The sequence below is a fragment of the Cydia strobilella genome, chromosome 3 (assembly GCF_947568885.1).
Source record: "Cydia strobilella chromosome 3, ilCydStro3.1, whole genome shotgun sequence".
NCBI lineage: Eukaryota > Metazoa > Arthropoda > Insecta > Lepidoptera > Tortricidae > Cydia > Cydia strobilella.
The window spans coordinates 4,721,706-4,737,380 of record NC_086043.1 but is presented as its reverse complement, the minus strand read 5'-3'; the positions used below and the strand labels follow the sequence as shown (position 1 = coordinate 4,737,380).

General features: G+C 39.4%; 1 protein-coding gene and 1 long non-coding RNA gene across 2 annotated transcripts in view; one reads left to right on the top strand and one right to left on the bottom strand.

The window, feature by feature from the left end:
- The window catches only part of LOC134755706 (uncharacterized), a 255,660-nt gene that overhangs the window by 207,716 nt on the left and 32,269 nt on the right, over positions 1-15,675 (top strand). The window lies entirely within an intron of this gene.
- LOC134756262 (uncharacterized) lies at positions 12,650-13,338 on the bottom strand. The gene has a single exon (XM_063693087.1). The coding sequence runs from the start codon at positions 13,252-13,254 to the stop codon at positions 12,655-12,657; it is 600 nt and encodes a 199-aa protein (XP_063549157.1). The 5' UTR covers positions 13,255-13,338; the 3' UTR covers positions 12,650-12,654.

Sequence of the window (15,675 nt, the reverse complement as noted above, 5' to 3'; positions counted from 1 at the left end):
GGAGGCAAGTGACTCATAATGTGTGTAGTGAGAGTGAGTGATAATTCGTGTGGTTACTGTCAGGAGAATAGACTTTTATATTTATTGCACTGCAATATTACAAATCAAAACTTAATCAATGACATTTTTAAAATTCGATACCTATTTACTTCTCCAAGTTGTTTTATTTTCTCCAGAAAGTTAACTTAAACTTACTAACTTGGCCGGCACGCTACATGCACGTCAACAACCAAGTTACCTTGAGCTTCGACCGTTAGACCGACTAGGAATTTATTGGGATCCACCGTTTCCGCCGGATCCCCGTGTAAAGTACGTCGGCAACTTCATCAATTATAATAATGTTATGCAATAAATTTTAAGGCGAGCGTTCTGTATTGTTGATAGGTCTTTATAACGAGCACACCAAACTACGTGCAAAGCCCTTTAGAGTGGTTGCCATCCTTTTGTACCACTTCGACTATCATTATTTTGGACCAACACGGAACGTCTAAGTATTGGTTATGTGCGAAGTGCGTGGGAAGGATAATATGAACTTAAAACGATTATCTAACGCTGTTAATTATCAGAATTGGACATTGGTCCAGAAAGCTCTGCTTTCTCGCAGTTGGGCCTTTAGCCACTTACGGTTTGGCCTCGCTTTTTGAAAAATTTTGAAAAATTTATTCTTGTCCGAGCTCAGCTCGGTCAAGAATCAATTTTTCTCAATCAATCAATCTCGGTCTTTGGTCTCGCATAAAAGCGCCCCACGGGAAAGGTCCAAACCACTTTAGTACCCGACTAATGTAACCCATAACACAGAGTGAATAATGCACAAAATGATAAAAAACCGGCAAAGTGCGAGTCAGAGTCACGCACGAAGTGTTCCGTACCATTACGCAAAAAACGGCAAAAAATCACGTTTGTTATATGGGATATTTTATTCTTTTTTTTAGTATTTTTTGTTATAGCGGCAAAAGAAATACATCATTTGTGAAAATGTCAACTGTCTTGCTATCACGGTTCATGAGATACAGCCTGGTGACAGACAGACGGACAGACAGACAGACAGACAGTCAGACAGACAGACAGACAAACAGACAGTCAGACAGACAGACAGACAGACGGACGGACGGACAGACGGAGAGTGGAGTCTTAGTAATAGGGTCCCGTTTTTACCCTTTGGGTACGGAACCCTCAAAAATATGTTTTGTATCTGTATGTTTTGCTCTTGCAATTAGTCGTGATTTGAATTTTAACGTATATTAAAATTCAAAACGGGAGACGTACAATACAAATGACTAACTGAAATTAAGTAAAAATACATTTTGCAGCGGTTATATAAAATAAGCACTTCGATATTGAACCTTCAGTCAAGCAGGATAGGGTTCATTTCTATTTGCTAAAAACGTGGGATATTACCTACTGGATGTCAACGCGGCCACAGCATCAAATATAAAATGCTAATATGTTAAAAAAGTAGATAAACGTGAAACGAGCTTTTTTATTTTTTGCTTGTTAGTACCCTAAAGAACTTTTTTTTAAACGCACACTAATGACATTATATTTTGTGCCTTCTCAGAATTAATGCGGCATTTTTTGACAAAGCCGTCTTATTACTTACTATAGAGATGAGGTTTATATTATAAATAATGTGCATAGTACCAAGAACACGTTGCGTTCTATTCTATTCTTAATAATGAAGTTGATAATATATTACACAGATGCTTATGATGTTGCAGTTGAAAGGTAGCAAACGGAACTCCTGGATGGAAAAACAAAACCACATACCCCCTTTCATTCATAAAACTTTACAGGCCTGTAGGGCTAAGATGGTCGGCTCTTTATCATTTGTAATACCACCATGCCTGTCACGTTCTAACAAATACGTAAGTGCGAAAGTGACGCATGGCATGACAGGTGATAAAAATGCGACCATGAGACCGCTGCTGAATTACCTATGAATAGTTTGTCGTTGTCTGTCATTTTAACTTATGTATTGGTAAGAATGGGATAAAATATATTTTAACTAAATTTGTTAGAACGTGACAGACTTGGTGACAAATGATAAAGAAAAAGCGCGCGTTACTACGCCTTACTACGCGTTTATGAATAACGCCAATAGAGTTTAGGCTCAATAGAAAGGTTTCGAGAAGTACTTAGACATGCAAATGAGAAGGACACATTTTTTGACATCATCTAATCTTGTCTCTTACTCTCACCTCACTGAGCGTAAGCGTTAGTGAGATGGAAGTGCGTGCCCGGGAGCGCGGATATAATGTTTTTTTTTTTTTTTTAATTTAAAAAAAAGTTTAAGTTGAACTCTAAAGTAAAGTGAAAAGAAAACTGTTGGTAACAGCTTTGGTAAACAACTTTGTGGTAACTAGTGGTAATAATAGCCACTGTACTTAGTCGAAAAAACAACTTAATAAAAACTCTTCGAATCATCTTTTAATAGGTATTTTAAAAGCCCATAAAAACCAAATCAAAGAAAATGTAAAATAAATACCTAATTAAGCAAACGAAAATGAAATCATTCCAGGCAAATCCGTAATCTCCGCTGAAAAAAAAAAAAAGAATTTCCTGATTATATCCGTTCAAAACAAAAATCCAGTTTACGTCTACTCGAAAATAAACATTACCGTCCTATTTGTATGGTTCAAATTTATGTAGCAGCTCTGTATTCTGAGGCCGTGGACACAGGCAACCGATCGTCCTTCATTACCCAAACTCGTTATCTCAGAAGGAGCTGTTACATTTTGAACCTTAATACTATCACGATAGTTGCTTTTTGACGACATAGTTGCTTTGGCACGCGCTCGGCACGCGACTAAGGCGCCCACAAAAGAAACAAAGGCTTTTGTTTAACGGATTAGGGTCTGAGGCCTAAGAATCATTTGAGAAAAATACTATAATGAGGTAGAACTATATAACTAACCTAAAATAAATAGGTGCAAGTGAGATATATATGGTTTATGTAGGAAAATTCCAACTTCCTCAATATTTTACAAGTTTTTATTCTGTTTCAGATGTATTTTGTTCGTAAGATTTTGTTAATCTCACGTATTAATTACGAATTACAAATACATTTTACCATATTTTCGCGGCCCGATTCGAAGTTTAAGATACGTCAAATATTAGGTCTGGATACGATATGGATCGTATATGTCAGTGTCAGTGCCATATCGTATCTAGACCTAATATTTGACGTATCTTAAAGTTCGAATTCTCTTATTAAAACTATGTAGTTTTTCGTGTAGCCTCAGTAAAACCGCGTTCTCACTAGTTAAAACTAGTTTTTCGTAAGTCTTCGGTGAAAATTAGTTTTAACTGCGATTGTGCAGTCAAAACTAGTTTTGGCAAAGTGTCTTGGTGAAAACTAGTTTTCACTGATTATTCAAAGATCATTTTCGTTAAAACTAGTTTTGACTACAACATACACATTACACACATCACATACCTAACAGCAACGCTGCTGAAGTAGCCACCCGAATGTAACCTTTCCGCTGTAAAGCAGCCGCACATACTCATACCTACTCCATGAATGTTGACCCTCACCTCACCACAAACATGTTGATTGTGTGACTTAGACATGTTAGAACGGCCCGGGTCCGGGCCGATGCGTCCGACAGACACTTCATTTTCTATAGAAAGCATCCCAGGTAGCAAACTGACGTCAGCGACGTCATAATGACATAATAATGACGTCATAATGACGTATAAATGCTACCTGGCATCACGTGAGCACCGGTCACCAATCAAAGACATCGAAGTGTCGGACGAGTCGGTCCGGTTCCGGACCGTTCTATAGTGAATCAATCAATCAATCTTTAGCGTGAGTTAATGCCACGCCTCGCCATATTAAGAAAAGCATCAATGAAAATGTTTTGCCTCAATTCCGGACCGTTCTATAGTGAATCAATGGGCCTTTGGAAAATAGCGGTGGCAAAAACTATCCAACTGTTCCTGGATTTCGTAAAACTTTGCGGTGCGCCGGCTGCTCCTGATTTGAATTTAAAGAAGACGTCATTACGAATATTACGATAGTGTTCGAAGTAGATAATTAAACTACACTCAGAACAGAACACAAAAACCCTAAGTGTGGATTGAAGATACTTTTGTTTTGCGTTCAACCAGCGACAATGTTATAATAATGACTTGTTTTGATAAGAGTCCGTCTAAGTAAACTCAGTACTGACTTTGCAGTGACAAAGTATGGAAGTGCATTGGTTAGTTGCGACTAAACATCGTATTTTCACAGGAATTTGATGGTTATGGCGGTACTATGGTGACAGTGTGGCTGTCGGTATTTATTTTCTTTCATAGTCGCATTATGAGATACTAATTATATAAATAAGTAAGTGCTTTTTAATCAATAAGGTAAGGCAACAGGGTGCCTAAACTTGTGCTCATATTACTTTTGCTTAATTCTATCTGATAAAGGAAAAATGAAACGAAAATGGGCATGATGGGCACCATAGCCGAGACATGAAACCAGAAATAGAGGAGAAATGAAGTATAAGCTCCCCGGATTTGAAGAGATCGACATCACAGTTACAATCAAGCCAGGCTCGGTCAAAGTAGTAGCCGACCACAAACTAAAGGTAACGACGGTGAAAAATAATTTAAGGAAACCAGGTCGTTGCCTCATTTTGTGGGGCCCAGTAATACCAGTCATGAATTAGAAAACGGCGTCTTGACAGTCAAGTTCCAAGTTGGAGAAACGAAGACGACTCAGAAACCTGATCGTGAAGAATTAGAGAGCCACGAAAATGATAGCACGGGCAGGGATATTGATAATATTGATACTCATAATGGGGACGACTCAGAATCCTGAGTAACCAGAGAGCCATGAAGATGCAGATTTTGACGAGAGGAAAGATGTTGAGTAAATTAAATAGGGCTTAAGAAGTGATAAGTGATGTGTGAATAAATTGCAATGACCAGAAATATGGTTTCATCTTTTGAAACAAATCAAAATATTTTATTGAATATGAATAATATGAACTGTAATAAATGTCATACGGATATGGAATCAAACCAGCGTCCTCTGCTATCGCGGCAGGTGCCTGTGCCATTCGGACACTAGGCCACAGCGGCATAGGTCGATTTTTTCCAAGTATATGCTCTTCTTACTGAAGGCTAACGGCGCCCCCTGGAAATCCCTAAGGTAGAACAGTATGGTTCGACCTTCTAACTGGATCACGTTATGTGGGGTCGGCACAACATGTTTTTCTCGTCCATTCTCCTCTATCTTTCGTCGCCTCAGCACTCACTCCTTTCTTTCTCATATCCTCTTTCACACAATCCATCCATCGTTTTTTGGGTCTATCATTCGCTCTCCGTCCATCAACATTCATCCCTAACATTCTTCTGCCCATCATACTATTAGAAGTAATTAGAACAAATTAAATTATTTTCAGAAAAATATTCATAGTAGTGTTTCTAATTGAAATAAAAACAAATTGAAATATTTTCTGAAAATAATTTAATTTGTTCTAATATGAATAATATGTAGTATGAATAATATGATATGTATAAATAAAATCAATATGTAAAACCGTTTCAAAAATGAACGGATTCATCAGGAGACCATACGAATAAATACAAAAATAGTCCAAGACTTGGACTCCAAGTCATAAATGTGTGCAAAATCCTAACTTCCTTATTATTATTATTTGGTGCCTTACGTGTCCCACTTGACTGCTGGGCAAAGGCTTCCCCCAATTTCTCAACAGATCTCTGTCCAGTGCTGTGTCTGGCCACTCCTTCAAAAAGGAGTCTAGTTCATCCCGCCATCGCCGGCGGGGTCTGCCATGTCCCCGATTTGAGTTTTCGGGCTCCCACTCTGTGACGATTTTTCCCCACAATTCATTCGGCATTCGGCAGACGTGACCAGCTCAGTCCTATTTTAGCTAACTTCCTTCTCTAAGATTCTATACATTGGGCGCGAGAAAAAAAAAATCTTTGTAAATCTAGCCTGTAAACATTAGACCGATTAGATTGTGGTTAAATCCGCCTTTTGTAAGGTTTTCTTTTGTCCAAACAGTTAAGTAAATAAGTAAATTAAAGTAAGAGAAACAGTTTGAAATTGAAATCAATCACACAATACCAAGTTGCCAATTACTCAATTACCGTCAAGTCAGCATTGTTTGGATTACCGTTCGGCAATGCTGACACAACACAACGCGGCTAATCTGCCTCCCGCCATTAGTCGGGAAGTTCATTTATGATCTAACACATCGCTGATTCGTCACCCGACTCCTACTACTGTTAACTATAGTGGCACTTTTGTGACAACTGTCACGTTACTCCCTCCTCCACGTATATTGGAGGAGTGAGTAACGGAGCTGGGAGTGAGGAGGTAGAAAGGAAAGGATAGATATAACAGGGGTAGGTTCTTTATTTATCGGCTATAGTCTAAATATGACACGCTAACAGATGGTTTAAATTACAAAAAGAATAAAAATACGTTTATAGTTGCGCTAGTAGCACGCGCAAGGCAGGAGCACGCACACGGATAGGCGCGCTGATAGCACGCGCAAGGTGAGGCGCGCTGGTAGCACGCGCACAGTAAGGCGCGCAGATAGCACGCGCAAAGGTAAGGCGCGCAGATAGCACGCGCAAAGGTAAGGCGCGCAGATAGCACGCGCAAGGTGAGGCGCGCTGGTAGCACGCACACAGTAAGGCGCGCAGATAGCACGCGCAAGGGTAAGGCACGCAGATAGCACGCGCAAAGGTAAGGCGCGCAGATAGCACGCGCAAAGGTAAGGCGCGCAGATAGCACGCGCAAAGGTGAGGCGTGCTGGCAGCACGCGCACAGTAAGGCGCGCTGGTAGCACGCGCACGGTAAGGCTCGCTGGGTAAGGCGCGCTGATAGCGCGCGCACGGTAAGGCGCGCTGATAAGCACGCTCTTCGAAGAGGCGAGGCGCGGTGACAACACGCGCCTGTTGAGGCGAGTCGCGCCGATAGCGGGCGAGGCGCGGTGACAGCACGCGCCTGTTGAGGCGAGGCGCGCCGATAGCGCGCGCCTAGGAGACGAGGCGCTCCGCTAGAGCAACCGCAAAGCACCACCGGACTTGGGCGCGTGCAGAGAGCGCCAGACTTCGCCAGGAACACAGGTAACTTTTTAAGGAGCGCGAGCGAGGGTTTCTTGATGGTGCGGGGCCTGGCTTGGCCCCGCACGGACCCTTACAACTGACGTTCCTTTATTGGGAACTAGAAGCAAACTGAATTCAGATGTCCGCTGGGCCGCTTATATAGCTAGCGATAACATTTTCTAGAATTATTCTTTACCTTATTATTAATTTTGAAAATATTTGAAAATATTTGTTCACCAGTAACAATTTTTAGATAAAATTTAGAACAAACTACTTGAAAACTATACGACCTAAACTTCATGCTAAGGAATTTAGAGTAAATTATTAGTTTGACGGATAATGTCAAAACAAAGAAACAAATATGTCAAGGAAAATTTATCGTGAATTTTAGGTCGATTAGCTTCGAAATTATTATAAAAACATGAAGTGATTAGAAAAACAGCAAGGTAAGTAACCGGACGGGTCAGGGCCGTATTAGGGTAGAAGGAGTTTAGGGAGAATTTAGAAATGATAGCCAGAAAGTAAAACATTTTAAATCAAAAGTTTCAGGGAGTAATTTGGAAGACGAGAATCAGACAGAAAGAGAACGCAAAAGCGTTAAGGAATTATAGCCGATTGGAGAATCCAGAGCATCAGCCCGTGGGAGTAAGAACTGGGAGTTAGGACCCAGGTATGAGATGCTACATTACCCCAAAAACCACGGAAAAAAAAAACTTTGTCGTAATCTTAAACGGAAAAGTTTTTTTTTGTGAAGAGATAAGTTTTAGGGGAAAGTAAAGGAAGTAAGTAGTTAAGTAAGCAGGTAAGTAAGTAAGTAAGTAGGTAGGTAAGTCAGTAAGTCAGAAGAAAGAAAGAGCAAGCTCGTTAATGGGGTTGAATAAATGGAATGAGAGGATGAGTGATATAATGGAGAAGAAGATGAATAGATCGAGGAACTTCCCTGCACTCATACATCTCCTGTCATAATCACGCATTCATAAGTCTCTGGCAAAGGAAGGGGATGTGGTTCACGCTCTATGACGCACACTCCTAAGAAGTCCTCGCTATGACCTGAGGCTTCTTTATAGAAGGGAGTAGTCAGCCGCTCCACTGGAAAAGATAATAAGATAATAATGAACGACCTAAGGCTTATTTTAAGGGAGTAGTCAGCCGCTCCGCGAAGATAAGTTTATGTACAAGTTCTAGTCGGCTTAGAGCCGACGAGAATAGAGAGTAGGGGTAGAGCCTACTTCTAGGTTGTGGTAGGGGTAGACCTACCACAGTAGAGTAAAAAAGAAGAGTGTTTGACCATAAGGCTTATTTTTTTCTTCAGAGTTGGACTACCGCTCTGCAGGGTGAAGAAAAGAAAAAGAAGGGCACCTGGCTTATTAAGCCACCCGAGAATATGAAGAAATATTTACAGATGACACACTCACTCAAAATGAAAGAAATGGAAAATGGCAGTTAATGAAGAATGAAAACGAGCTTGAAGAAGAAAAAAAAGGGCGAAGGAGGACGGGCTGAGCTGAAGAGTAAAAGAAGTACAATTATTATAAAGTTAAAGACCTATAAAAAATACATCTTTAGAAATAAAAGTGATTTAAAAAAAGTAGCTTCTAGTCTAATTTAGCTGATAACCTAAAAGACGTGCCATATTGACTAAAGAAATTGAAAATTAAACAGAAAAAGGCCGAAAAGTTATTTAAGATTTAAAGACAAGGATGCTGTCTATAATTTTGAATTTAGGGGGGTTAAGAAAGCCGGTAAATTTAAAAGTTGGGCGCCAAAACTGTCACGTTACTCCCTCCTCCACGTATATTGGAGGAGTGAGTAACGGAGCTGGGAGTGAGGAGGTAGAAAGGAAAGGATAGATATAACAGGGGTAGGTTCTTTATTTATCGGCTATAGTCTAAATATGACACGCTAACAGATGGTTTAAATTACAAAAAGAATAAAAATACGTTTATAGTTGCGCTAGTAGCACGCGCAAGGCAGGAGCACGCACACGGATAGGCGCGCTGATAGCACGCGCAAGGTGAGGCGCGCTGGTAGCACGCGCACAGTAAGGCGCGCAGATAGCACGCGCAAAGGTAAGGCGCGCAGATAGCACGCGCAAAGGTAAGGCGCGCAGATAGCACGCGCAAGGTGAGGCGCGCTGGTAGCACGCACACAGTAAGGCGCGCAGATAGCACGCGCAAGGGTAAGGCACGCAGATAGCACGCGCAAAGGTAAGGCGCGCAGATAGCACGCGCAAAGGTAAGGCGCGCAGATAGCACGCGCAAAGGTGAGGCGTGCTGGCAGCACGCGCACAGTAAGGCGCGCTGGTAGCACGCGCACGGTAAGGCTCGCTGGGTAAGGCGCGCTGATAGCGCGCGCACGGTAAGGCGCGCTGATAAGCACGCTCTTCGAAGAGGCGAGGCGCGGTGACAACACGCGCCTGTTGAGGCGAGTCGCGCCGATAGCGGGCGAGGCGCGGTGACAGCACGCGCCTGTTGAGGCGAGGCGCGCCGATAGCGCGCGCCTAGGAGACGAGGCGCTCCGCTAGAGCAACCGCAAAGCACCACCGGACTTGGGCGCGTGCAGAGAGCGCCAGACTTCGCCAGGAACACAGGTAACTTTTTAAGGAGCGCGAGCGAGGGTTTCTTGATGGTGCGGGGCCTGGCTTGGCCCCGCACGGACCCTTACAACTGACGTTCCTTTATTGGGAACTAGAAGCAAACTGAATTCAGATGTCCGCTGGGCCGCTTATATAGCTAGCGATAACATTTTCTAGAATTATTCTTTACCTTATTATTAATTTTGAAAATATTTGAAAATATTTGTTCACCAGTAACAATTTTTAGATAAAATTTAGAACAAACTACTTGAAAACTATACGACCTAAACTTCATGCTAAGGAATTTAGAGTAAATTATTAGTTTGACGGATAATGTCAAAACAAAGAAACAAATATGTCAAGGAAAATTTATCGTGAATTTTAGGTCGATTAGCTTCGAAATTATTATAAAAACATGAAGTGATTAGAAAAACAGCAAGGTAAGTAACCGGACGGGTCAGGGCCGTATTAGGGTAGAAGGAGTTTAGGGAGAATTTAGAAATGATAGCCAGAAAGTAAAACATTTTAAATCAAAAGTTTCAGGGAGTAATTTGGAAGACGAGAATCAGACAGAAAGAGAACGCAAAAGCGTTAAGGAATTATAGCCGATTGGAGAATCCAGAGCATCAGCCCGTGGGAGTAAGAACTGGGAGTTAGGACCCAGGTATGAGATGCTACACAACATTGTTTTTTTGGTAAAGATATGATACTGAAATTATATAAAGCTTTTCGGTAAAACTCAGGTGTTTCTGTAGCCATTGGAGGAACATCAATTTACTGCAATATTTACTGCCCCACCACGCATACAGCCATTGAAAAGCGTAAGAATTGAGAAAAATAAAAATAAACTATTATTATTATTATTTGGAGCCTTATGTGTCCCACTGCTGGGCAAAGGCCTCCCCCCAATTTCTCCACAGATCTCTGTCCAATGCTGTGTCTGGCCACTCCTTCAAAAAGGAGTCTAGTTCATCTTGCCATCGCCGACGGGGTCTGCCAAATAAACTAAATAAACTTAATCTTGTCGGGATCTTTATTAATAGATTATGGTCTATATATGAACATTTTGATCAAACATGATGATAACACTAGCCAATTGTAATCTTATTAAGCAAAAGAAAATTGAAGTACCTACCTACCTAAATAAATGTGAACGAATTAAAAAATTTAGTACCTACCTAAAGCTTAGTGAAATATTTCATAACACCCAATTTCCTCGAGTTTACGACACGCACACATTTACACCTCCAGGCTGAACGTGGCTGAGCGCGGCAGCGGTGAATGGCTCAATCCCGATTAATAAGTACGAGTATAATATGTGCAAATGTGCATGCTTTAGCGACCCTTTCGTATCTCTATCTATTTGTCAACACCAAAGAGAATATAATAAGATAGACCGGTACTGTCATAGTAAATTTTGTAAACACTGTAAATTCACTGCCATCTATCAACATACTTTAAAACTAAAAATGAAGATTTATAAAAATACGTTAAAATGTATTTAAATATGGATAAATGATATTTTTATATGCATTAATTATTTTTATATGATTTTCACCCATGTTCTTTCACTGATATGCGTTAAAATTATAAATAACAAACGAAACCGTCAACGCCCTCTATACGAGAGTAGGCCAAAGCTAGTGGCGCCATCTGATCGAGAATCAAATTTTCGTGATTTTCGAGGCACCATCCATCCATCCATCTATTACGGAGTTATATCTATCTTTGGTCAACACTGTAGGATTAGCAAGAGTGCGGCGTGCTACGCGAAAAATTGTTATACAAAGAAAATCCAGCAACTAGAACGTTTGTACCTAAAACATGCAAAATTTCATGTAATTTAATCATATTGTTTTAAAATGCGAGCGTTACTTCGATTTCATAACATTTTTTTGGCGATTGTATGGTGGCGGCTAAGTTCATGTGACTCTTAATACAGTTAATACAGTTATAAAAATAAAATTATTATCGCGCCGCACTCGTGCTTAACCTAATGTTCGAGAAAATAGTTCAAATAGTTGGGGATAAATTATCAGTCAGTATCGGCCAGGCGTAAACACAAACAGCGCCATATTGGGCTCACTGTGATTGCCACTAATCATCGCAATAGACAATCATTTGTAGTAAATAACTACAGTAACTGGCCGAAAAGAATAGAGCTTTTGTTGTGGGTACTAGACGACAATTAATCCATACTAATATTATAAATGCGAAAGTGTGTCTGTCTGTTCGTTACCTCTTCACGCTTAAACCACTAAACGAATTTAGTTTAAATTTGGCATAGAGATAGTTTGAGTCCCGGGAAAGGACATGGGATAGTTTTTATGTCGGATCCCTAAAGAGGGTGAAGGTTTCCACTCCAAATGAGAAAATTTATGAATCGCCTGTTAATTGGTGTAAGCCATTAAGCATATTATGTTTAAAATTATTGCCATTAGATTTTATTCAGGCGCTATACTTACTCTAACTTCTGGTACTAATTTACGCGAAGTCGCGGGCAAAAGCTAGTATGATAAATAAATACTCATACATGTCAACGGAAATGTATGTAATCCCTCATTGTATACAATTACTAAAATCGCCTGGAAATGTGTGAAATAAATTATATTGATTTATCTAAAACCAATAATATATACAAAATAAGTCAATACTAATATTGTCTTCGGTTACCGCGATAGTTACTCATGAAATAAAACTATGAATACGGATTATATCGCGTATATTGAATTTATAATACATCCCGAAGTTTCGAACCCTTTACAGCGTTCGTGGTCAACGGGTCAACGTTATAAATTCAATATACGCGATATAATCCGTTTTCATAGTTTTATTTCAAGTCAATACTAGTTAAAACTTGAAAAATGGTTGTTATTCGTTGGGATCACTACATAGACATTTCGGGAAACATTGGGAAAATACATTTTCTAACAGGCTGTCAATATTGAATGTACAACCACATCTATAAAAATTATAACTACACCACACCACAAACCTCATAATTACACAAAATTTTCCGTAATATCTACATTTCCAACCTTGCTTGAGAACCTCATGTCAATTTCTGGTGCTTCATCAGGATCTAAATCAGACTTGGGAACTTCGAGAACGTTGCTGTTGATTTCATCTTCACAGTTCGTTGGTACTTCTGTCGCCACAGCCACTTTATAAGGCACATCAACTGTTAGTTCTTCGTTACCGTAGTGCCACTTAGCAGAAGTAGTATTGAGCAGATCTGTTAGTATCTTCACATTTACATACTTATTCTTATCATCTTTTTCAGCTTCGATATAAAGTACACGATGCTTGATCTTCACTTCAATTTTACTCTCATTGTATTTAGGAAGACTGACAATATATTTGTAAACATCTTGCTCATAAATTTCTTTAGTAGTGATCCCCTGATTTTGTGCGCAGAAAGTTTTCGCTTTGTTGTCGACTTCGATTAGGTCGTTGGCAAGGCGATGGAAGAATCTCTCATCTCTGAGGTGATGGCTCTTGTAATCATGATGGTGTCTGTGACAGAGAGTCGGATGATTGTTGCACCACTGATGAGGCTCCACAAAATTAAAAATAGCGAGAAATAACAACACTAGATACATTTTAAATGTGTTCTTTACGAGATGGCAGTGAATAGTGACTGAGCAGAGCGCGGTTTACTGATAACTCCGTTAACCTATTACGAATACAAAGAGATAACAAGAACGAGACGTCAAACAATAAGTTGACTTTGTTATTTAACTAAGTAACAACTAAATATTTATTTATTTAATCACATACAAGTACACGGTGCTAATCCAAAACACTTACACAATATAACATTTAAAAATTGAATAACATTATTAAAAACAATGAAAAAAATATCATCAAATCAAGCTAATACAAATGTCACATGATTATTAAAGATAAAAGTCAACAATAAATAATAGTCAAATACAATATAATTCAATCAATATCATTTAATGTCAATACTATTATATGTACAGCAATTGTTAAGATACAGCACTACAAGCCTCACAAACGTCCCTATACTATACTGTCTGCGAACACGTCAACCTCTGGGAGGTGCTGGACCATGTCATTGACGGCGAGTCAGCGCGTTGTCAGTACGGCGAGTGCGCGCCACGCTGCGCGCGAACAGCGGCGGCCGGCGACGTGGCGCTACAGCCTGACTAAAGTCCGCCTGTACAGTACAGGTCGTACTTATAGCTTGAATAACTAGTCCTACGTACATTGTTATTGTCTAAGAGTAGGTTGCTCTATGATATCTATAATGGAGCCGTATGGACTAGTAGTTGTCCCAAAATAAAAGTCACCAAAATCCGTTTCTTACAACTTTTCTCGCTGAACACTTATTATTAAAACATAGCTGCCCCGCGCGCGTTCTTGCATTATCTTTTTCAAAACACCACGGGTGGCGCTGATCTTTGCTAAACGTCCGATCAAGCAAAAACTATTTAAATATTAAATGCTGAAAAAGAAATTACGGAATTAAACTAACAATTATGTTTTAGACTAAATAAAGTAAATGTACTACATGATTGACGTCACGACATGAGTATTCGTAAAACTACTATTTAAGATTTTTTAAGGCATTTCTAGCCAAACCAAATCTTTAAAGCGTCAACAGCAGCTTAACACACTGTCGAATTGGATGCAGATTCGACAAGAAAGAAAGAAAGAAAGCTGTCTAAATATGTTGTTTGGGGGTAGCCTTGACCTGTTATTGTAACTTGGTACTGACTTCAAAAATATAAGATTCTAGCGCATATAAAAGGGATAGGTTTTTGTTTTATCCTTTTTGAAGGCCGTTTTCTTTTTTTCTAAGGTTTTATTTTTCCATTTATTTAATTTAAAAATTTACATGTAATTTTTGGAATGGTAAATTGAAACTATAAAATACATGCATTCAGGACATGAATGCCATTTAAAATACTTTTGGTTTATCATGAGATTGTATTATTAATCCGTCCAGATATTTTATAAAAACTTGATGATAAGAAAAAAACCACCCAAAATCCGATACACGATGCCTATTCGTCATGCTCCTTCAGTACAAAATCGTGAAAAATGAGAGTAGCGAAGAAATAAAGTGTTTTATGTGCTTTTACTTTTATTGGGTCAATAAAACTGGACTTTATTGACAGGTCGTGAACGAATGAAGTATTAGAGTACCTAATTTAATGTGCATAATTTTAACACGAGATGGCTGGATTTTGCTGTTACGTTATATACATAACTTATATAAGTGTAAATTTGTATAACGGTCATTAAACTAATAAATAAAATATTAAACAACAAAACATGCATTGCCTTAACCACGGCCAAGCCTCTTCGTTGTTTACATTTTTACTATTTAATGTAACCAAATCGCTTAAGATATCGTCTAATAAACTAGGATATCTTAATTAGTGTCGTGAATTATTTAGACCGTAGTTTGACTTTTGATCCTTGCGATGGTGTTCCTATTTCCTAGGCTTCAAGAAACCCGAAGCTGTCAAGCTGAAACGTGGTGCGATTACTCCCACCAACCCCTTGAATGAATCCCCTTTTACAAATCTTATATATTGATATATATATTAATTTGAAGTAGGTCCGTTTAATTGCCTTTATACAATTTTTACAATTTTTCTTTTTCGAGTTTCAGGTTTTTGAAAAAAAAAAGAAATAATTATTGGAAGTGCGTTCGGGATTAGTCTGAGAATATCATACCTAACCTAAAATTATCCGGATGTGTGTGGAGAATAGTTTAATTGCATGCATTTGCGTGCGTTCAGAATTCAGATTATTAATTCAGATTTGGCTTTAGACTGCGTAAGACCGGTCTTAACCTATAGCTATGGAGGTTCGCGAGGGCTACAGCTCACAGAGCCACTAGTTATATCAGTTGCAATTGACATCCAACCGTCACCGTTATAATCAGCTAGCCTTTGTGCCGAAGAACTTGACCCGCAGCCCGGCCTTCGGCCTCGCAATGTATGTCTACATTTTAGACTAGCAATGGCTTCTTTCCTCTAAACAAC